The sequence below is a fragment of the Pelmatolapia mariae genome, linkage group LG3_W (genome assembly GCF_036321145.2).
Source record: "Pelmatolapia mariae isolate MD_Pm_ZW linkage group LG3_W, Pm_UMD_F_2, whole genome shotgun sequence".
Classification (NCBI taxonomy): Eukaryota; Metazoa; Chordata; class Actinopteri; order Cichliformes; family Cichlidae; genus Pelmatolapia; species Pelmatolapia mariae.
This window is the reverse complement of record NC_086229.1, coordinates 22,744,043-22,766,686: the sequence shown is the minus strand read 5'-3', so window position 1 is coordinate 22,766,686 and position 22,644 is coordinate 22,744,043. Positions and strand designations below refer to the sequence as shown.

Sequence of the window (22,644 nt, the reverse complement as noted above, 5' to 3'; positions counted from 1 at the left end):
GTGTTTTCAGTTTCTTGTGTTTTTTTTGTCATTTTTTATTATGTTAAGTCTTCTTGTTTATTTCTATGGAGCATTCTGTAAGTGCCTGGGCTTTTCTGTTTACTTTTGGTTATTAGTTTTCCCCTTGTGTCTGTGCTTTCTGTGTCCCCCTCTGTGTGTCCGTGTTTATATTGTGGTGTGAGTTCATGTGCCTTGTTTCTCTATCCATTCATTTGCTTCCACTTATCCTTTTCAGGGTTGTGCGGGAGGTTGGAGTCTAGCTCAGCTGTCTTAGGGCGAGAGGCAGGGCTAACACATAGACACAGACATCCATACTCACTCACATTCACTCCCGCATTCACACCTATGGTCCCCCACTAACTGCATGTCTTTGGACTGTGGGAGGAAGCCGGAGAGCCTGGAGAGAACCCACACAAACACAGGGAAAACATGCAAACTCTGTACAGAAAGACACCGGCCTGATGGTGGAAATGAGCTCAGGACCTTCTTGCTGTGAGGCAACAGCGCTAACCACCGTGTCACTGTGCTGCCCCGTCTTGTTTCCCCTCGTGTTTTATTCTGTAATATTTATCTATGTTCCCCAGCTCATACTTGTACTCTTTTGTCAGTTTAAGAAAGCCTTGGCGCTTACAGTTTTCTTCAGAGCATCTGCAAACTGTCCCTTCAGTGGCCCCTCAAAGAGAGTTTGCAAAAACATTAATATCCACTAGAGCTGTCAAGATTTGTGCTCTATAGGATCCTACTTTGCTAAACAAGCAATATTGTAGGAGATTCTAAAATCACCAAGACCAGTGTGGACACCCGTACAAGTGGGGAGGCCATATAGATGGTGCAGGCAGCAGAAGTATGAGCGAGTTAAGCAAGCAGGCATGCTAACTTGGCTAAGAATTACACCACTCAAGACCCCTCTCCCAAATGCTTTTCTTACAAGACACTCTCCAATAAAATAGATGACATTCTCTGTGCATTGACACTTAGCAGAACACTCCAAACCTGTAAACTCAGAGCAAAACATGGAGCTGAGCCTACTGTACCAGTTTTCTTTGAAATGATGAAGGTATTCTAATTCTTTTTTAGCTCCGTTGGCTGGAAATTAAACCACATTTTTTCTTCTCTAACAGAATCTATGGGAGACCTGCTGAGCCTGGACCTGGACCTGAACCCAGCTGTGTTTCCTTAAAGAGTGACCAGTCCAAAGATTTTCCCATTACCTTTAGAGGACAACATCCCTCTACTGCAGAGAGGTGAGCTGTTAGAAACTTTAACTATTTGAGAGCTGATTTAAATATTTCATTTTGTTGGAAATAAACTGCAGTGTACACATGTCATTAAATATCCAGGTAACAATGCTTGTTTCTTTACCTCTACATCATAGATAATGAATTAGTTCAGTTTATTGAAACAACTGTTAACCCCATAAGGCTGGTGTTCACAGCTAATTATAAAAAATAACAATACTGTCTAAATAACAGATTTTGCTTTTGATTCTAACATGTTGAGTGGTTGTAAAACTGATGTGGCTGAAGTTTGTTGTGAGCGCCTAAATGAAAATAAAAATTTCACTTTGATATGACCTCAACTTATGGGGGCTCAGAAACCATTAAAAATTGAGACTGAAATAAACAAAACACAAAAGGAAAAAAATAAAAAAAAATAAATGAAAAATTACTTCATTGGTAGTATGGAAGTAAACTTTTGCATGTGCTGCTTAAATAATCTACAGATATACATTATTCCCTTTAGCTCAGTTATTTTACAAAACATTCAGATAGAGTTCGATATTAGGAACTCACTGAGTTTTCATGGAATGAACTACTAATTATTAATCAGATGTACCACACTAAGTAGCTTAACCTGTTAGACATCAGATGAGGTTTTCTGAGCACAGACTCTCAGCAGAACACTGCAAATACTCAAATTTAAAGGAAAACATTGAGTTTACCTTTTGATTCTTAGTGGGATCAGCGGGACTGGTGAACTTTTTCAACTACACAGAGTCACTCAAGTCAGAGTCTTCGTCTACATATCTCTAACTGACCCTTCACTGTTCATTTGAATTAATTTTTTATGATTCCTCCACAGAGTTGATCGGGAAAGCTCTGAGCTTCCCAGTGGTCAGTCTTCCCAGCAGCATCAAATACAGCTGGACTCCATATTTATGGTCTGTACATGTGCAACATCTACTTTTCCATTTGTTCTGTTCAGTCATCTTTATGTTGTTCTTTTTAGACCAGTTGATTTTAACATGGATTTGATATTTTCCTACAGGGTTTTTAGTCTGATTTGGTTTCATAAAGTATTCTTTTCCAGCTGCTGGAGGACAACATCATCGCTTTTGTGAAAAATGAGATGAAAAAGCTCAAGAAGGTTCTGAATCCAGATTACCGAGAATGCTTAGAGAGTCAGATGGAAGATGAGGAGATGATGGAGGGTGAGGATGACGAGCAGAGGAGTAGCAGCAGAGAGGCATTTGTGAGGATCACAGTGCACTTCCTGAGGAGAATGAATCAGGAGGAGCTGGCTGACCGTCTACAGAGTAGTAAGAGGAATATTTATGCTTCTGGACTGAATTTTAGCATTTATTAATGTCTCAAGTGATTAAACAGCATGTATTGAATCACTCTTTAATCGACCAAAGAATCACTCATTCTTTGATGGAATGAAATGTTGGAATTTGTGCTGAATGATGTATTCATTGATCTGATTTGCTTTGCGTTTATTTAGAACTTTCTGCTCCAGTTCATCAACATAAGCTTAAATCTGCACTGAAGAAGAAGTTCCAGTGTTTGTTTGAGGGGATTGCTAAAGCGGGAAACCCAACCCTTCTGAATGAGATCTACACAGAGCTCTACATCACAGAGGGAGGGACTGCAGAGGTCAATGCTGAACATGAGGTCAGACAGATTGAAACAGCATCCAGGAAACCAGACAGACCAGAAACAACAATCAGACAAGAAGACATCTTTAAAGCTTCAGCTGGAAGAGATAAACCAATCAGAACAGTGCTGACAAAGGGAGTGGCTGGCATTGGGAAAACAGTCTTAACACAGAAGTTCACTCTAGACTGGGCTGAAGACAAAGCCAACCAGGACATCCAGTTCACATTTCCGTTCACTTTCAGAGAGCTCAATGTGCTGAAAGAGGAAAAGTTCAGCTTGGTAGAACTTGTTCATCACTTCTTTACTGAAACCAAAGAAGCAGGAATCTGCAGCTTTGAAGACTTCCAGGTTGTGTTAATCTTTGATGGTCTGGATGAGTGTCGACTTCCTCTGGACTTCCACAAAACTAAAATCCTGACCGACCCCAGAAAGTCCACCTCAGTGGATGTGCTGCTGACAAACCTCATCAGGGGGAAATTGCTTCCCTCTGCTCGCCTCTGGATAACCACACGACCTGCAGCAGCCAATCAGATCCCTCCGCAATGTGTTGACATGGTGACAGAGGTCAGAGGGTTCACTGACCCACAGAAGGAGGAGTATTTCAGGAAGAGGTTCAGAGATGAGGAGCAGGCCAGCAGGATCATTTCCCACATCAAGACATCACGAAGCCTCCACATCATGTGCCACATCCCAGTCTTCTGCTGGATCACTGCTACAGTTCTGGAGGATATGCTGAAAACCAGAGAGGGAGGACAGCTGCCCAAGACCCTGACTGACATGTTCATCCACTTCCTGGTGGTTCAGGCCAAAGTGAAGAAGGTCAAGTATGATGGAGGAGCTGAGACAGATCCACACTGGAGTCCAGAGAGCAGGAAGATGATTGGGTCTCTGGGACACCTGGCTTTTCATCAGCTTCTGAAAGGAAACATCATTTTCTATAAATCAGACCTGACAGAGTGTGGCATCGATATCAGAGCAGCCTCAGTGTACTCAGGAGTGTTCACACAGATCTTTAGAGAGGAGACGCGGCTTTACCATAACCAGGTGTTCTGCTTCATCCATCTGAGTGTTCAGGAGTTTCTTGCTGCTCTTCATGTCCATCTTACCTTCATCAACTCTGAAGTCAATTTGTTGGAGAAGCAACAAACAACCTCCAAGTGGTCTAAATTATTCAACAAACCGAAACAACAATCTCTCCATCAGACTGCTGTGGACAAGGCCTTACAGAGTCCACATGGACATCTGGACTTGTTCCTTCGCTTCCTTCTGGGTCTTTCACTGCAGACCAATCAAACTCTACTACAAGGCCTGTTGACAGAGACAAGAAGTAGCTCACAGACTAATGAGAAAACAATCGAGTACATTAAGGAAAAGATCAGAAGTAATCTGTCTGCAGAGAAAAGCATCAATCTGTTCCACTGTTTGAATGAACTGAATGATCGTTCGCTGGTGGAGGAGATCCAACAGTCCCTGACATCAGGACACCTTTCCACAGATAAACTGTCTCCTGGTCAGTGGTCAGCTCTTGTCTTCATCTTACTGTCATCAGAAAAAGATCTGGATGTGTTTGACCTAAAGAAATACTCTGCTTCAGAGGAGGCTCTTCTGAGGCTGCTGCCAGTGGTCAAAGCCTCCAACAAAGCTCTGTAAGTAAATGTGTGCTCATTTCTTTATTTTTAATGTATTTATTTAAAACAGGTAGAGACATCCACCAATTAACTGAGTCACTGATTTCTTCCTCACCAGGTTCATATCTTAAGATAAAGTGTATTCGAAATTTCACATGACATCGGGGTGTAACTGATTTATTTACAGTTGTAATAAATTAAATAACACAAAGTGTAAACTTCTACTTTTCAATAATATAAAATTAGGTCTTCCTCCTTGAGACATAAATACTGAAACTTGGATTATACAGGAGCACAAGCTTTGAACATCTATGGAGGTAAACAGATTTGGAACCTGTGCACAGTCAAAGTCACTAACTCTTCTTGCAGCTCTAACAAGTGACTGCTCCACCAGCCAAGAGATATGCTTTCTCTGTCCTGGGTCTGTCCTGTCCTCCTCACTGTGTGACATGCCTGGAACACCTCATCTGGGGGATGCCAGATGCCCACGCATTTCAAGCTCCTTTTGATGTAGAGGATTAGCCATACTCCAAGGCCCTCCTGCTGGAAAGTGGCCGACGCTGACGAGGTGCTGGCACAGGACGTGGACGTGCAGACCGAGCAGTACCTGATGGCAGCGTGGCAGCCACAGGAGACGAGGCAGGACCAGACAAGGAAGGACCCTCTAGCAGGAACGGAAAACGGCTGAAACGGGTCCTCGGACCCTCCAGCAGGAACGGAAGATGACTGGTCCGGTTCTTCAGAACCCCCAGTGGGAACAGACGATGGCTGGCCGGGCCCCTCGGACCCTCCAGCAGAGGCAGACACAGGGTCAGCAGGTACGGAGACCCCTGGCCGAACAAATAACTGAGCTGCAGGCAGAGCTAATGGCTGAGCTAACGGCTGAGCTGTGGACAGAACTGAAGGTTGTAGTAGGCATAGAGTAGGTGGTGGTGTTGGTTCTCCTGAGCCTACAGAACATGGGTTAACCTTCTGGACGGGCTCACTTGAGCCATCATCGAAGACAGACATGGGTGCAGATACCTGCCGGACTCCAACCACTCCCACCCGAGGAGTAGGTATGGGTGCGGAGGTTGGCGGCATCCAGGTGGGCCTAACCTCAAGGGTTGGGACAGGTCTTGGCAGCGACTGGGCAGCTGCTGCTCCCACCTAAGGAGCTGATACGGGTGCATGGACCAGCAGGGCTTCAGCCGGCCTGGAAACTGAAGCAGGGACCAACTGGGCCCAAGCCCCCCTCTCCTGGGAAACAGAGACAAGTGCAGGGGAATGCTGGGCCGCAGCTGTCTTGAGAACAGTAGCACAAGGAGTCAGAGTGGCAGGATCAGAGAAGGCAGTCTTTGTGAGATTAATGCCCTGCTCTGAGTGAGCAGATAAAAAAAACACTCCTTTGCAGGGTGTCTAAGCTTGCCTGCATTTCAGGTGGCGAACCAACATTTCAGGTGGCGTTATGTCAGGCAGCTTGTGCTGCGAGTCCTCTGCAGCACGAGCTGGTAGGCCGGGCAGGTGAGCAGTTGGAGTTGGGGAGTATTTGTTGTATTGCGAAGAAAGTCCTGTATTAGCGAGTCAAGAGAATTCAGTAGTCAGAGAAGACCAGAAACTAATGGCTGTAGCCCGCTAGCTACAGCGCAACGATACTCCTCCTCAGGAAAATCCAGCCACTGGTTACATAGCCAGTCCACGGAGTAAATGATATCCTGCCAGTTCTTCTGAGGGGGCGAGTGCTGCTGGGTCCATTGTGTGGTTGCGTTCATCTGCCTGATTTTGTTTAAGCAATTATTGCACGCTTTCTGTAAATCCAATAAACTTCATTTCACTTCTCAAATATCACTGTGTGTGTCTCCTATATGATATATTTAACTGAGATTTTTTATTGTAACAACCAACGATTTATATAGGATAATAATGACTATTAACAAGGTTGCCCAATCTTTTGCATCCCACTGTATCTATTTCTTTGCTCATCTTGCCAGAAGCCATGATTACAAAGTCTTTAAGATCCATTTACTGTTTACCATTTAAAGTCTAAAGTAGAAAACCAGTCTTACTGGGTAGCTGCCATAAGCACAGGTCCTGTAGTATACTTTACTCAAGGCATTACTTTTGTTTTCTTCTTGACAGTAACTTCAGTCAGCATTTACCTCACTACTACCTTTCAAATAGTTTGGAAAAAGTTAAATCTTATTGTGTGTTTATTAGGGATGGGTACCGGTGTCCGGTGCCATGATGGCACCGGTTCTGACATAAACGGTAGTAACCAGACCGAAAAGCAGCGCACATTTCGGTGCCTTATTTCGGTGCTTTTTTTTTCCTGAGCCAATTCTAGCCAATCATTTTACGTTTCCGAGGAAAGTAGGCAGGCTCAGGTACGTACGTTCTTTTAGAGCAGAGCCACACATTAAAAATGCCCAAGGCAAAGCGTTACAAAGTCTGGCTGTACTTCGCAGCAAAGCATGCAAACTCAGCAGCCTGCAACAAGTGCTTTAAGCTGATACTGTGCAAAGGAGGTAACACCTCGAATCCGATGAAACTCCTGGAGACACAGCGTTTTTTTTTTAAAGCTGAGAAATGCGCCGTGTTTGATAGCTTGCTGCGAGACCTCACACCGAGCACATCTACTGCGGGTGTGGTGCCTGTTATCATCCCCCCAAAAACCCGAAGAGTAGAGTCTTGGCCCCTAGCCCTGCCAGTGTAGCAGAAATGATGACGGATGATGATGGCAGCAGCAGCTGTTAGTCTCTGTGTGAGTAGCTTAATGTTGTTCGTGTGTAATTCACGTTGAGTAGGCTAACCACATTATTACATTAATGCATGTAAGGTGAACTAGCAAACACCGTCGTAGTTACATGCGGCTGTCTTCTTGTTTGACGGCAGATACTCCCTTCACCCTGGCCAAAAAGGCTAAATGAAAAAGAAAAAGTGGAAAACATTTAAACATGAGAGGTTTTTGGACCAATTTTGTGTTTTTTCCATTGTTTAAGCACTGCCTCCAGCCAAGAGTGATGCCATATATGCCCTACAGCTGCAGAAAAGGCTAACATTGTTATCTTTTTTACAAAAAAACAGCTAAACATGAGACGTTTTTGGACCAATTTTGTGTTCTCCATTCTTTAAGCACCGGTTTGAGCACCGTTTAAGCACCGGCACCGTTTCAAAAGTACCGGTTTGGCACCGGTATCGGATAAAACCTAAACGATACCCATCCCTAGTGTTTATTGTGGTTGAAAAAGCTAAATCCACCACAAAATGCATTAGAAATGTACCAGACACAGACATCGTCCTGCCTTTTGTTGCCTTTCCACTATCATTACTAGATCTGATTCACTCTCCAACATCTACAGGTGGATTGGAAAAGTTTCCATTTTCAATCAGGAACCAGAAATTCTATTTTTTTAGTACTGATCTTTAATAGGCTTGCTGAAAGTGGCTGTTCAGAAGAAAGGAGGGTTAAGGGTTAGTGTTATGGTTAGGGGCTGCACCACGACTCTGTGTGTGATATTATTTTGAACTGGAAATTCCCAGAATAAATATTTACAAATGTAAAAGAGAAGAATACTCCTACTGTAAAGTATTGCATATTGTTGCCTGTCTAGTTACTGTCACCTAGCAACAGAATTGTAAACAACAGTTATGTTTTTTTCCTTCTCTTTCTTTTTTTCCTCCACAGACTGAGTAACTGTAACCTGACAAAGAAAAGTTTTGATGCTTTGTCCTCACTTCTCGGTTCCCAGTCCTCTAGTCTGAAAGAGCTGGACCTGAGTAACAACAACCTCCAGGATCAAGGAATAAAGACTCTGTCTGCTGGACTGCGGAATCAACACTGTAAACTGGAAATTCTCAGGTCAGATAAAGTGAAATCCTGTTAACTGACTAACATAGCCAATAGTATTTGTAACTCATTGATTTTCATTACATGCTATTGTATGTTATATAGTCTAAGTCACATTAAACTGTCACATTTCTGACTTGTTTAACAAAACGTAAAAAGGACTGCTGAGAGTTCTGAAATTGATCAAGTATTGCCAGATCCAGTAACTCCTCATTACACAATGAATATACTTTAACACTAGTGTTATTTGTCTTCTTGTTCTCTTCAGAGTGAATGACTGTTACTTAGAGAGATGCTGGGAAGCTCTGTCCTCAGTTCTCAGCTCCCAGTCATCTAGTCTGAGAGAACTAGATCTGAGTAACAATGACCCACAGGATTCAGGAGTGAAGCTTCTGTCTACTGGACTCCAGGATGAACACTGTAAACTGGAAACTCTCAGGTCAGATCAAGATTGTTTAATATAAATTAGAAATTCCAGCTAGTGCTAAAATGAATAAAACATTGCCCAATTCACTAACTTCCCATTTTACAATGAATACATTTTAACATTTGTGTTGTTTCTCACAATTCTTCAGACTGAGTGGCTGTACACTCTCACAGAGAAGCTGTGAAACACTGTCCTTAGTTCTCAGTTTCAAGCACTCTAGTTTGAGAGAGCTGGATTTGAGTAACAATGACCTGCAGGATTCAGGAGTGAAGCTTTTGTCTGTTGGGCTGCAGAGTCCACACTGTGGACTGGAAACTCTCAGGTCAGCTCAAGTGATATTGTTTTTATTAACCTTCACAGATAACCAATAGCATAGTGGCCAATTAAGTGACCTTCTTTATGTGTTGATGTAGTTGTTTTTCAATGCAATTCAAAGTCACCTTAAATTGCCACATTTCTGACTCATTTAACATAAAGCAATACGGACTGCAGCCAGATCTAAAACAGGTTATATATTGTGAAAAGCTACTAATGCCTCATTTTATCTTGAATAGACTGTAAGATCAGTTTTCTATGTTATTGTAATTCTTCAAGACTGAGTGGCTGTAACCTCTCAGAGAAACGGTGTGAAGCTTTGTCCTCAGTTCTCAGCTCCCCATCCACTACTCTGATAGAGCTGGACCTGAGTAACAATGACCTTCAGGATTCAAGACTGAAGTTTCTGTGTACTGGACAGCAGGGTCAACACTGGAAACTGAAGACTTTAAGGTAAAATAAATTGATAATCTGTTTCATTTGTTGAAAAAAAATTAAAAAGCTAATTAAGTGACCTTCATCTACACGTGTATGTACTCATTTTTACATAAAAAATGACACATTTCTAACTCGTTTAAAATAAGGCAGTAAGTCAAGAAACAAATCGATTGATTGTCAAATCAATCGACTCTGTATTGCACAATAAATATACTTTAACAGCAGTATTATTTTTCTTTCTTTTTTTCTTCTTTTTCATATTTTTTAGACTGAGTGACTGCAACCTCTCAGAGAGAAGCTGTGAAACTCTGTCCTCAGTTCTCAGTTCGCAATCCTCTAGTCTGAGAGAGCTGGACCTGAGTAATAATGATCTGCAGGATTCAGGCGTGAGGCTTCTGTTTTTTGAACTGCAGAGTCCACACTATAAACTGGAAACTCTCGGGTCAGATCAAGAGACTTCTTTAACATTAAACTCAAAGAATTCCAGGCAGTCCTGATATATTGTTACATGTTGCCAAATCTGGTAACGCTTCATTTCTCAATTAATACACTTTAACACCAGTGTTATTTGTCATCTTGTTCATATTCCTCAGACTAAGTGGCTGTAGGCTGTCAGAGAGAAGCTGTGAAGCTTTGTCCTCACTTCTTACTTCCCAGTTCTCTAGTTTGAGAGAGCTAGATCTGAGTAACAATGACCTGCGGGATTCAGGAGTGAAGCTTCTTTCTTTTGGACTGCACAGTCCACACTGTCAACTGAAAACTCTAAGGTCAGATCAAGTTACTTGTTTAATATAACACAATAAGAATTCCAGCCAGTGCTGAAAAAGTTTAAATAATGTCAAAACTAGTACCTCTTCATTGCACCACGAATATACAGGGTGGGCCATTTATATGGATACACCGTAATAACATGGGAATGGTTGGTGATATTAAAGTCCTGTTTGTGGCACATTAGTATATGTGAGGGGGCAAACTCCTCAAGATGGGTGGTGACCATGGTGGCCATTTAGAAGTTGGCCATCTTGGATACAACTTTTGTTTTTTCAATAGGAAGAGGGCCATGTGACACATCAAACTTATTGGTAATGTCACAAGAAAAACAATGGTGTGCTTGGTTTCAACGTAACTTTATTCTTTCATGAGTTATTTACAAGTTTCTGACCACTTATAAAATGTGTTCAATGTGCTGCCCATTGTGTTGGATTGTCAATGCAACCCTCTTCTCCCACTCTTCACACACTGATAGCAACACCGCAGGAGAAATGCCAGCACAGGCATCCAGTATCCGTAGTTTCAGGTGCTGCACATCTCGTATCGTCACACCATAGACAATTGCCTTCAGATGACCCCAAAGATAAAAGTCTAAGGGGGTCAGATCGGGAGACCTTGGGGGCTATTCAACTGGCCCACGACGACCAATCCACTTTCCAGGAAACTGTTTATCTAGGAATGCTCGGACCTGGCACCCATAATGTGGTGGTGCACTATCTTGCTGGAAAAACTCAGGGAACGTGCCAGCTTCAGTGCATAAAGAGGGAAACACATCATCATGTAGCAATTTCAAATATCCAGTGGCCTTGAGGTTTCCATTGATGAAGAATGGACCCACTATCGTTGTACCCCATATACCACACCAAACCATCACTTTTGTTGTTCCAACAGTCTTGGAGGGATCCATCCAATGTGGGTTAGTGTCAGACCAATAGCGGTGGTTTTGTTTGTTAACTTCACCATTCACATAAACGTTTGCCTCATCACTGAACAAAATCTTCTGTGTGAACTGAGGGTCCTGTTCCAATTTTTGTTTTGCCCATTCTGCAAATTCTGTGCGCCGATCTGGGTCATCCTCGTTGAAATGCTGCAGTAGCTGGAGTTTGTAAGGGGTGCCATTTGTGAGTAGCTAATATCCGCCGAAGGGATGTTCGACTAATGCCACTCTCCAGTGACATGCGGCGAGTGCTACGCTGTGGGCTCTTGCTGAATGAAGCTAGGACAGCCACTGATGTTTCTTCATTAGTGACAGTTTTCTTGCATCTACATTTTGGCAAATCCAACACTGAACCAGTTTCACGAAACTTAGCAAGCAGTTTGCTAACTGTAGCATGGGAGATGGGTGGTCTCGTAGGGTGTCTTGCATTGAAATCTGCTGCAATGACCCGGTTACTGCGTTCACTAGATATCAACACAATTTTGATCCGCTCCTCACGTGTTAACCTCTTCGACATGTCAATGGCTGTGAACAAAGATAAACTTGTAAATAACTCATAAAAGAATAAGGTTATGTTGAAACCAAGCACCCCGTTGTTTTTCTTGTGACATTACCAATAAGTTTGATGTGTCACATGGCCCTCTTCCTATTGAAAAAACAAAAGTTGTATCCAAGATGGCCGACTTCTAAATGGCCACCATGGTCACCACCCATCTTGAGGAGTTTGCCCCCTCACATATACTAATGTGCCACAAACAGGACTTTAATATCACCAACCATTCCCATGTTATTACGATGTATCCATATAAATGGCCCACCCTGTACTTTAACAAAGGTGTTGTTTGTTTTCCTGTTCATAATTCTTCAGACTAAGTGATTGCAGACTGACAGAGAGAAGCTGTGATGCACTGTCCTCACTTCTCAGCTCCCAATCCTCTAGTCTGAGAGAGTTGGACCAGAGTAACAATGACCTCCAAGATTCAGGAGTGAAGTTTCTGTCTGTTGGACTGCAGAGTGCACACTGTAAACTTCAGACTCTTAGGTAAGGTTTCAAGTCTTTTCACTAATGACCATTTAAAACTTTAAAACTTGAATTATATTCGTTCTCAAACTGCTTTTTTCATGTAGAATATTTTTTATAGACACGAACTGTTAAATAACCTTGTTGTCTAACATTAAACATTCAATTTTCTATCATTTTAAAACATATCAATGTGTAAATGTCCTCTAAAATGTTTATTTTATGTGTACCCAAAAACACCGCTCAGGTAATTTCATGTACGATGTCTGTATTCCCCTGTTGTGAAGTTCCAGTTCTAATTGTTTCAGTGTCTTTAGCTTTAAATAAAATACCTGCTGCTGCTTTGTATTGTACTGACAGACTGATAGTACGGATGTCTTTGCATTAGAGGGCATATAATAAAGGAGATACTTTTTTTTAAAATTGCAATAGCTTAAGATGGGTGCAGATTTTGTGCACCAGACACATGTTGTTAATCCACGTTAATGGCACTGTTGGGGAATAATAGGCTTTAGCTTCTTCTTCGTCATTAGAACACAATAGTCTATTACCTTGCATTTCTTTTATTAAATCCAGTTTGCGATTCTCCATTTTGTTCTCCAGAAAGTGCACATTGGACAGCAAACAATATAGAAATGCAGGCCTGGGGGAATCAGCAATTAAGCCTGACACAGTTTCCTCCTCAAGCAAACATTTACATGGTTTCTTCCACAACTTGTGTTGCCTTTTGCAGCAGAGAGAGATGGTTTGAGAGTCTGCTGTTGTTTGTAGGTTTTCCAGATATAGAATCCCCAGATGGTGGACTGTTTTCGATTGAAGAGCCAAGAAGAGTTTAAAAGACTCAGTCCAACAACTATGGACTAACTGCTTCAATCAGATGGTACTAGACTAAATATTTTGCACTTTCTTTCTTTTTCACTTAACTCCCAACTAATCCAAGCAGATGGCTGCCCTCTCTGAGCCTGGTTCTGTTGCAGTTTCTTCTTGTTAAAAGGAAGTTCTGTCTTGCCGCTTTCACCAAGTGCTGCTTAGAAGAAATCGTCTGAAGGATAGGGTTTTCTGTCTAATATCTTATTAGCCACTTGAGATGACTAGTGTCATGTGGCCATCACATTAGTTGAATGCTGCAGCAAGAGTACGACGTGAACTAGAAAGCGAGAGCATATGTCACCTAAAATTTCTTCTCACTGGCTCCCTGTTAAATCCAGAATCGTCTATGGAACCAGCTTCCAGTTGGATTTGGGAGACAAACATCTCCTCTTTTAAGATTAGGCTTCAAACTTTCCTTTTTGCCAAAGCATATAGTTAGGGCTGGATCAGATGACCCTGAATTCTCCCTTGGTTATGCTGCAATAGGTGTAGGCTTCTGGGGGATTCCCATGTTACACAGTGTTTCTTCCTTCACTCACCTTTGTCACTAATGTGTATACACCTCTCTGAATTTGTTTTCTCTATATTATTGTAGGGTCTTTACAATATAAATATAATGGGGCGACCGCAGCTCAGGGGGTTGGGAAGCGCATCTGCCGCCGGTTCGATCCCTCTGTCCTGCTCTCTGTCCTGGTCGTTGTGTCCTTGGGCAAGACACTTTACCCTACCGCCTACTGGTGATGGCCAGAGGGGCCAATGGCGCGATATGGCAGACTCGCTTCTGTCAGTCTGCCCCAGGGCAGCTGTGGCTACAACTGTAGCTTGCCTCCACCAGTGTGTGAATGTGAGAGTGAATGAATAGTGGAATTGTAAAGCGCTTTGGGTGCCTTGAAAAGCGCTATATAAATGCAATCCATTATTATTATTATTATTATTATTATGATAAAGCACCTTGAGGCACCTGTTGTCATTTGGTGTGATTTGGTGAATTAAATTACTGTGAATTGTGGCTTTAACAAAAAAACAGAAAACAAATACTTAAAAATCAAACCCTCACCTTCTTCACAGATGGATTGTTATTTGTGTCTGTAGTCTATCAGGCTGTCAGATCACAGAGGAAGGCTGTACTTCTCTGGCTTCAGCTCTTAGTTCTAACCCCTCCCATCTGAAAGAGCTGGACCTAACCTACAATCATAGAGGAGACTCAGGAATGAAGCTGCTGTCAGCTGGACTGAAGGATCCACGTTGGAGACTGGACACTCTCAGGTATTGAGAGAAGAGGTTGAAGAGCTGGAAAAATTTTTATGTGTTCTTTAAGTCCCTTTCACATAGGATGTGGCATGCAGTCTTATGTCACGGTGCCGATTCCACTCTGCTTCTACATGATTTGTATCCTTATTCATAAAGAAGGAAGCTTTGTAACTGTTCCTACTAGTGAAGAGTGTGTCATTTGCACAACACTGCTTATCTCCCGAGGTCCCCAGAGCCATTTAAATGGAATTGCTTACTCAAAGACTCTGGAAGTCCCTATATATGCATGTAAACTTGTCATAAAGTTCACTGAACTCTGTGATTGAACTTAGTGTGGGATACTGTCATTGCGTGGCACAAGCAATAGAAATGAATGAATTTCAGAATGCTGTGCATGCTGTGTCTTATGTGAAAGGGCCTGTTTGTTTCATGCAGATGTGACATGAGCAGTCAAACACACAGGACAGAAAGACAAGTGTGGTTTAAAAATAAAATTAACACTACAATTGAAGAAAACTAATACAATTATTAAAAATAAAAAAATAAAAATATAAAAGTGATGCATAATATGTTTAAAAAAAAAACTTAAACAAATAATAAATAAAATTGGAGTTCAAATCACAAGGTGTGAAAATTCTAATTCATGAATCCACCCATCTTCTTACTCTTATCGCGGGGGCAGCATCAGCCATTCTTGCTGCTTCACAAATCAGCTGCAAACTACTCCAGTGTGAGTTTGAGGCCACCACTTGATGAAGCCAACAAAACCACATCATCTGCAATTCTCTCTTGCTCTTGACGAAGGCAGTCGCACTTTTCTCCTCTCCTCCTCCTCCTCTCCCTTAGCTTCCCTGCTTGTGTCCTAGTCTTGTGTTTTTTGTATTACTCTCCCCTGGAACAGTCTCTCACAGTCTGTTCTCTAAAACCTAAAAGAGGAATTATGGATTTGATCAACTGGTCCTGAATGCAATTGACACCTTTTTCTCAACGAGAAGTCTGGGCTCAGGTGAGCCTGAGTGCTGAAGATATCTACCTATTCGGAACCATGATAACAGGGTTCTTGCCGATCTGAGCTGGCTTGGCCCTGGCTTATCGAAGAATTAAGAAAGCAGAACCGGCTGTTCAAACCCCCACAAGGCTGCCCGCTGGGATTGAAACAATGGAACGAGGCGTGAGTTCTCAAAATGGGCTCATTGAGTGCAGCACGGATAAGATCTTGGAGAAGCTTACGGCTGCCGTGAATACTCAGAATAAGACCTCTGAGCGCAAATTGGATCACATCTTGGAGCAGCTCACTGCGGTCGTGAGTTCTCAGAATCGGCTCTTTGAGCACAAGAATGACAACATCACAGAGCGCAAGTTTGATAACATCATGGAGAAGCTCACGGCTCTCCAACGGGAGATTGAGAGACCAGTGTCAGACTGTTAGAACAGCTTTGAAATTCTCATGAGTTGTTCACACTAAAGAAAAAACCACCATCATAATGCGGCTATCCCTTCGGCACCAGCTGTGGTCTCAAGGCTGGAGCTGAACAAAACGATAACGACTGTGTTTAGACTGTTCTTCCCATTCTATGCAAGGCCACCTGGGTTGGCTGGAAGACTGTTTACTTAGCCTGGCAGGGCGAAGGACACTGTCTCAGCTGAACTCTCGACATATACACACACACACACACACACACAGACATATATATACACATGCTGATGTACACTCATCCCCCCTCGGTGGATCATGGAGACCAGCGCATAGGCTGCAGGCCCGGATGTATTGTCTACATTGGCTGTCTCTCACCCTTTACCCATCCCTGTTGCTTGTCATGTGTTTCTTTGGTGTATTAAGAGTTTTTTCATGTGCTATGTGCAGAGGTGGGGTTTTTTTTCTGTTCTCAAACTGATCTCCCTATTGGAGCTCAGTCTGGGGGGAGTTATTTTTTTCTCCTTATCTTTCCTCATGTGGTGCATTTTCCATTGTTATACCTCTCTGACCTGTCTTCCCCATGTGATGTTTTTGTGTAATGTATGTATGGTCGGAGGGTAAGATGGCGCCGCCATTGCGTGCAATAGGTCGGCAGCCTTAACATGAAATTTCCCCTTGTGGGACTAATAAAGGTATCTTATCTTATCTTATCTTATCATCTCCAAAAAGCAAAGATGAGACCTTGAGACCACCCAAGTGGAAGCTTTCCACCACCTGGCTACGCCTAGAAATTGTGTCCATAAAAATTACAAACAATCTGTGACAAAGGGCAGCCCTGGCGGAGTCCATCACCCACCGGAAATGAGTCAGATGTACTGCTGGCTATGTGGACCAAGCTCTTGTAATGGTTGAATAAGGATTGACTGGCCCCTAGCAATGGGCCAGACACCCCATACTCCCAAAGCACGTCCCACAGGACACCCTGAAGGACACGATCAAGTGCCTCCCTCAAGTCCACAAAGCACACATTGACTGGATGGCAAACCCCATCATGCAGCTGTAGAAGAACATGAGGATGTCAACATCCACTCCAGCTCTTTTCAGCTTCCTCAGGAAAGAAAGAGTGGTCCAGGTGATCCAGGAGAGAAGGACAACTGCTGCCTAAGTGATGTCCACATCCTGGACAGGGAGAAACACTGGTTTGAGCGGGGAGTCAAGGAGGCCATTTATGTGAAAAGGGAAAGACCATCTGAATCGAGGAGTGGGCCTACGTTTACATCTTTCACCATCTTACAATGCTGTGATTGCAGCCATTCCCCATCTTTCTGTGAACGGTACTCATGGCCATTGATCAGTAGTCTTTGATCAATTTTTTTTAACATTGGTTGTTGAACAATAGTCCATTGACCAAGTTTCCAAGCAGCAGCAGGAAATCGCACATTTGTCTTCTAATACATGGTGCTTGGATCCTACCAACTCCAGCTGGCAGGAGGCAACACCCCTGGGCTCAGGTACTTAGAGTGTAGCTGTTGAACAGTGCAGCGGAGACGGAAGCGTGGCAAGAGAGGTAGGCTACATGCTAGGCTAAAGGCTAGAGCCACACGACCACCTCTGCCTAGCCTTTTGTTAGCTAACGTTTGCTCTCTTGAAAACAAGACCAACGAGCTGAGAACCAGGATAACATCTCAATGTGAGATCAGAGAGTGCTGTGCTCCAATTTTTACGGAAACCTGGACTACGGTGAGCATGCCAGACTTGGCCATACAGCTACAGACACACTCGGTGCATCGTGGAGACCGTACATCCGCCTCGGGTAAAAAGAAAGGCGGCGGTGTATGTATTTACATCAACAACAGATGGTGTGTGGACACTCAGCTGGTGGAGAAACACTGTTGTGCGGACATCGAAGTGCTGATGGTGAAGTGCAGACCCTTTTATTTACCAAGGGAGTTCAATGCTGTGTTTCTGCTGGCTGTTAACATCCCGCTGCGGTCTGATCGGACCACATCGCTAGGACTATTGCATGACGTCATCAGCAAACATGAGACTGCTCACCCAGATGCTGTGTTTGTTCTTGCCGGGGATTTTAATCACTGCAACCTCAAGACTGTGCTTCCAAAATTCCATGAATATGTGAGCCTTCCAACAAGGAATAACAACATCCTGGACCATGTCTATGTAATGGGGCGCAATGTAAGGGGCGCATACAAGGCAGCTCCTCAAACGAGCCCCCCAGTAAGTAAAATTACTAACATTTGGAGTGAAGAGACTGATTCGGGGCTTTGAGGGTCTGCTCTTCAGAGCTGGCTGAGGTGTTTACAGACATCTTCAACTTGTCCCTCACCCAGTCAGCTGTGCCCACATGCTTCAAGTCCACCACCATAGTGCCCCCCCCCCCCCCAAGAAAAACAACATAACCTGTCTGAATGACTATCGCCCCATCGCACTCACTTCAATTGTAAAGAAGTGTTTTGAGAGGATAGACATGTCTCTTATTAAAGAAGCGATCCCAGACACATTAGACCCTCTGCAATTTGCATATCGGAGGACTCGTTCTATCAAGGGCGCCGTTACTGCAGCCACCCACACAGCCCTCTCACACCTCGAAAATAAGGACACCTATGTTCGAATGCTGTTTATAGACTACAGCTATATACAGAATCTCCTCCCCCTGCTGGAACAGTGCAAGTATATGTTGTCTAGATGGTCCCCATTATCCTTATCTTTAATAGGTAGGATTAATTCAGTGAAAATGATGCTACTTCCAAAATTCTTATATGTCTTTCAATGCCTCCCTATCCTGATTCCAAAATCCTTTTTTAAATCTTTAGACTCACTAATCACTTCATATATTTGGAATGGTAAAGCTCCCAAATTGAAGAAATCTATTCTTCAAAGGTCCAAGTCGGTTGGAGGTTTAGGCCTACCCAATTTCCAGTACTATTATTGGGCCGCCAATATTAGGTGTTTGTTATATTGGAGACACTATCATCTCGAACCGTCACCACCAATTTGGGTTGCCATGGAGTCATTTTCAAGTGGGAAAATTTCTCTACCTGCAACTTTAGGTTCATCACTCCCTTTGGCATCGCCTCTACCCAGTAACAATAGAGTTGTCCAGCAGTCTCTTAGGATTTGGTCTCAGTTTAGGCAGAGTCTGGGTCTTCGGGCTTTCTCACTTCAAAGCCCAGTTGCAGCAAACCACTTATTTGTTCCCTCAATGGCAGATAATGCTTTTCATATCTGGCATAGAAAGGGCCTAAAATCCTTTGCAGACTTATATGAAGACAGACGATTTGTAAGTTTCTCTCAAATATCCACCAAATTTGGCATAGCTGCAGCTCAGTTTTTTCGCTTTTTACAGGTCAGACATTACGTGCAGAGTGTGACAGCAGAATTCCCCCAAATGCCTCCGCACAACCCAGTAGATGATTTTTTAACGGTCAACCCAACCTCAAGGGGTATAATATCAGCTCTCTACAGCTTAATTTCCAATTTACAATGCTCTTCAATAGCTGCTATCAAATCTAAATGGGAACAGGACCTTACCTTTCATATTACGGATGAACTGTGGGACTCTATCCTTGGTCAGGTTCACAATATATCAATGTGTGCTCGACATACACTTATCCAATTTAAGATAGTTCATCGGGGGCATTGGTCCAGGGATAGGCTGGCACACATATATCCAGGGGTGGACCCAGCCTGTATAAGGTGTGGGGGTGCTCCTGGTACATTGTTCCATATGTACTGGTCCTGTCCTTCGTTGTCCACCTTTTGGAAATCTGTTTTCCATTCGATGTCTGAAGTCGTGCAGCATCAAATTGAACCAGAGCCACTCTGTGCTATGTTTGGTGCGGTCCAGAATTCGAATCTGTCCAACTCCAGACTAAGAATATTAAACTTTTCATTACTGCTGGCCAGGCGAGCTATTTTGCTGAAATGGAAAGACTCTTCTCCCCCTTCACACACACAATGGCTAAAAGATGTAATGTCCTGTATGGATGTAGAAAAAATTAGATATACAGTTCGAGGGTCTAAAAATAAATTTTATAAACTCTGGTCTCCCTTTTTGGACTTTTTTGAAAGGCCCTCAACTATTGTTACTGAGTAGTCCAAGGAAATACCCCCCCCCCCCCCCCCGCTCCTTTTTTTTGTTTGTTTGTTTGTTTGTTTGTTTTTCCCTTATATGAGTTTATTTGCTGTTTTTAATTTTTGTTTGTTCTTTTGCTTTTCTTTGTTGGGCCGCAGGCTGCCAACTATTTGTTGTTTTAAGGGTTAGGGTGGGAAAAAAAAAAAAAAAAAAAAAAAAGAAATTATAGACTACAGCTCAGCATTCAACACCGTCATCCCAAACAGACTGGTGGGAAAGCTCTCTACTCTTGGACTGACATCCCCCTTCTGTTGCTGGGTCCTGGACTTCCTCACAGGCAGACCTCAGGCAGTCAGAGCTGGTACCAGGACATCAGGTACAAAGATAGTGAGCACAGGGACTCCCCAAGGCTGTGTGCTCAGTCCACTCCTGTACACCCTCTTCACCTACGACTGTGTCCCCTCCCGGAGCCACACCTCCATCATTAAGTTTGCTGACAACACAACCATCATCGGCCTGATTACTGGTGGAGAGGAGGCTGCTTACAGGAAAGAGGTGGCTCAGCTGGTGTCCTGGTGCCTGGAAAATAATCTATCCTTAAATGCTGAGAAGACTGAGAAGATCATTATTGACCCAAGAATGAGGATAGACCAGCACACCCCACTATGCATCAACAGGACTCAGGTGGAGAGGGTGAAAACCTTCAAATTCCTTGGCACCCACATCAGTGAGGATCTCACCTGCACCCATAACATACGGCAGATCATCAAGAAGGCTCAACAATGACTCATCTTCCTAAGGAAGCTGAGAAAATTTGGATTAACCTCCAAATTTCTCAGCAACTTCTATAGATGCACAGTGGAGAGTATCCTGACAAACTTCATCACAGTGTGGTATGGGAACAGCACCACTCAGGACAGGAAGGCTCTCCAGCGTGTCATCAAAACGGCACAACACATCTGTGGAGTACCACTCCTACCACTACAGGACATTTACAACACTTGAGTCAGGAAAAGGGAACACAATATCATCAAGGACTGCACCCACCCACACCACACACTGTTCACACTCCTGGCATCTGGCAGATGCTACAGGAGTGTGAAAGCAAGAACAACCAGACTAAAAAACAGCTTCTATCCACCAGCCATCAGGCTACTGAATCACTCACTCTGTCGAACTGTTTATCCATAACTGTAATTTGCAATTTTGCACACTTACACACAAAATAATACAAGTGTAATTACCCCTAACCTGTAAATTTGCAATTTTTGTACAAATCTCTACATATACACCCTAATATTGCATATTCTGTATATATTATCACTGTGACAGTGTTGTAACTACTTGCACTTTAAATTCTGTTTATACCCATGAGCTACAAATCCGAGCTTCTCTTGGTAGGCGCTAAATCAACATTATCCAGAACCAATAGTTTCTCTATTACTATCAATAACTTGCCGGTCTCCGTTTCTTCCTCTAGGAAAAGTTTGGGTGTCATCCTCAACAGTACTCTTTCAATTCACACATTAATAATGTCACTCGGTCTGCATATTTTCAATTGCACAACATTAATCGTCTCCGTCCTTTTCTCACTCCACATGCCACTGCCATTCTTGTTCACAGCCTTGTTACTTCCCGGATCGATTACTGTAATTCACTTCTTTTTGGTCCTACCCAAAAATCCATTCACAAGCTCCAACGTGTCCAGAACTTTGCTGCCCCTATTATCACCAGGACCCCTTCTATTCACCACATCACCCCTGTCCTGCAGCAGCTTCATTGGCTCCCGGTCAAGTATCGCTTCAATTTCAAAATACTTTTGTATACATTAAAGGCTATTCATCATCTCTCCCCTCCATATCTCTCTGATCTGGTTCAGATCACCATCCCATCTCGGTATCTCAGATCTCCTTCTTCTTCTTTTCTCTCTCTCTCTGTCCCCTTCCCCCTGTCTTGCCACCATGGGGAGCAGGGCTTTCAGCTGCTCTTCTCCTCAACTCTGGAATTCCCTACCTCCTGATTTAAGAAATATCTCTTCCCTCTCTCTCTTTAAGTCCAGACTGAAAACTCACTTGTTCAAAATAGCTTATCCCACATAACCTCTCCACTCTGCTATTTTAAATTTGTTTTATGTCTTATGCTTTTATGATTGCGTAAACTGCTTGCTTTTATGTTGTTTTTATTATTCTGTTATTGTTGTTGTTATTATTATTATTATTATTATTATTACAAGATTTACAAAGCACTGTTTTACTATTATTAATTTCTTTTAGTTGTGTGAAGGGTACCCGCAAAGTAAGACTTTTATTGCTCTGCGTAACCATTTGTGTTTTGTGGTGTAAATGACAATAAACTTCTTGAATCTTGAATAAATGACGTATGGATTATTCACTCTTAACTGAAGCGGCGCCAATCTAAAAGTCATGTGTCAGGGCAGCTAAAGGTCACACAGAGAATAGTCTCTCCATTTGAAATCAAAACACTGATCAGCCATGCTTTGACTTTATTAATTTCTTTCTGTAGCAAGCAATTGAACAATTGCTTCAAAGACAGATCCAGGATCAGTCCAAATCATCACATATGAATTTGTGAAAATGTTGGACTGTTCCTTTATCAGTGTCTAACAGTATTTGCATGAGAGTAGTGTAATGTCCATGTGTGCAAGCTGAAAGACTGTGCTGTGCTGGTCTGACCCCCCCCCCCCCCCCCCCTTTCAGGGTGGAGCCTGCTGGAGTCCAATGGTTGAGAGCCAAAGATCTGAGGAAGGGTAT

The 22,644-nt window shown here is 43.0% G+C and overlaps 1 protein-coding gene across 1 annotated transcript in view; it reads left to right on the top strand.

The window, feature by feature from the left end:
• Positions 1-22,644, top strand: part of LOC134624280 (NACHT, LRR and PYD domains-containing protein 12-like) — a 32,637-nt gene that overhangs the window by 8,695 nt on the left and 1,298 nt on the right. Inside the window, exons 5-17 of the mRNA XM_063469241.1 lie at positions 1,122-1,244; positions 2,083-2,161; positions 2,311-2,539; positions 2,725-4,525; positions 8,172-8,345; positions 8,602-8,772; positions 8,909-9,082; positions 9,355-9,528; positions 9,782-9,955; positions 10,107-10,280; positions 12,090-12,263; positions 14,205-14,378; positions 22,591-22,640. Coding sequence (XP_063325311.1) covers positions 1,122-1,244; positions 2,083-2,161; positions 2,311-2,539; positions 2,725-4,525; positions 8,172-8,345; positions 8,602-8,772; positions 8,909-9,082; positions 9,355-9,528; positions 9,782-9,955; positions 10,107-10,280; positions 12,090-12,263; positions 14,205-14,378; positions 22,591-22,640 — 3,671 coding nt within the window. The remainder of the gene's footprint in view (positions 1-1,121; positions 1,245-2,082; positions 2,162-2,310; positions 2,540-2,724; positions 4,526-8,171; positions 8,346-8,601; positions 8,773-8,908; positions 9,083-9,354; positions 9,529-9,781; positions 9,956-10,106; positions 10,281-12,089; positions 12,264-14,204; positions 14,379-22,590; positions 22,641-22,644) is intronic.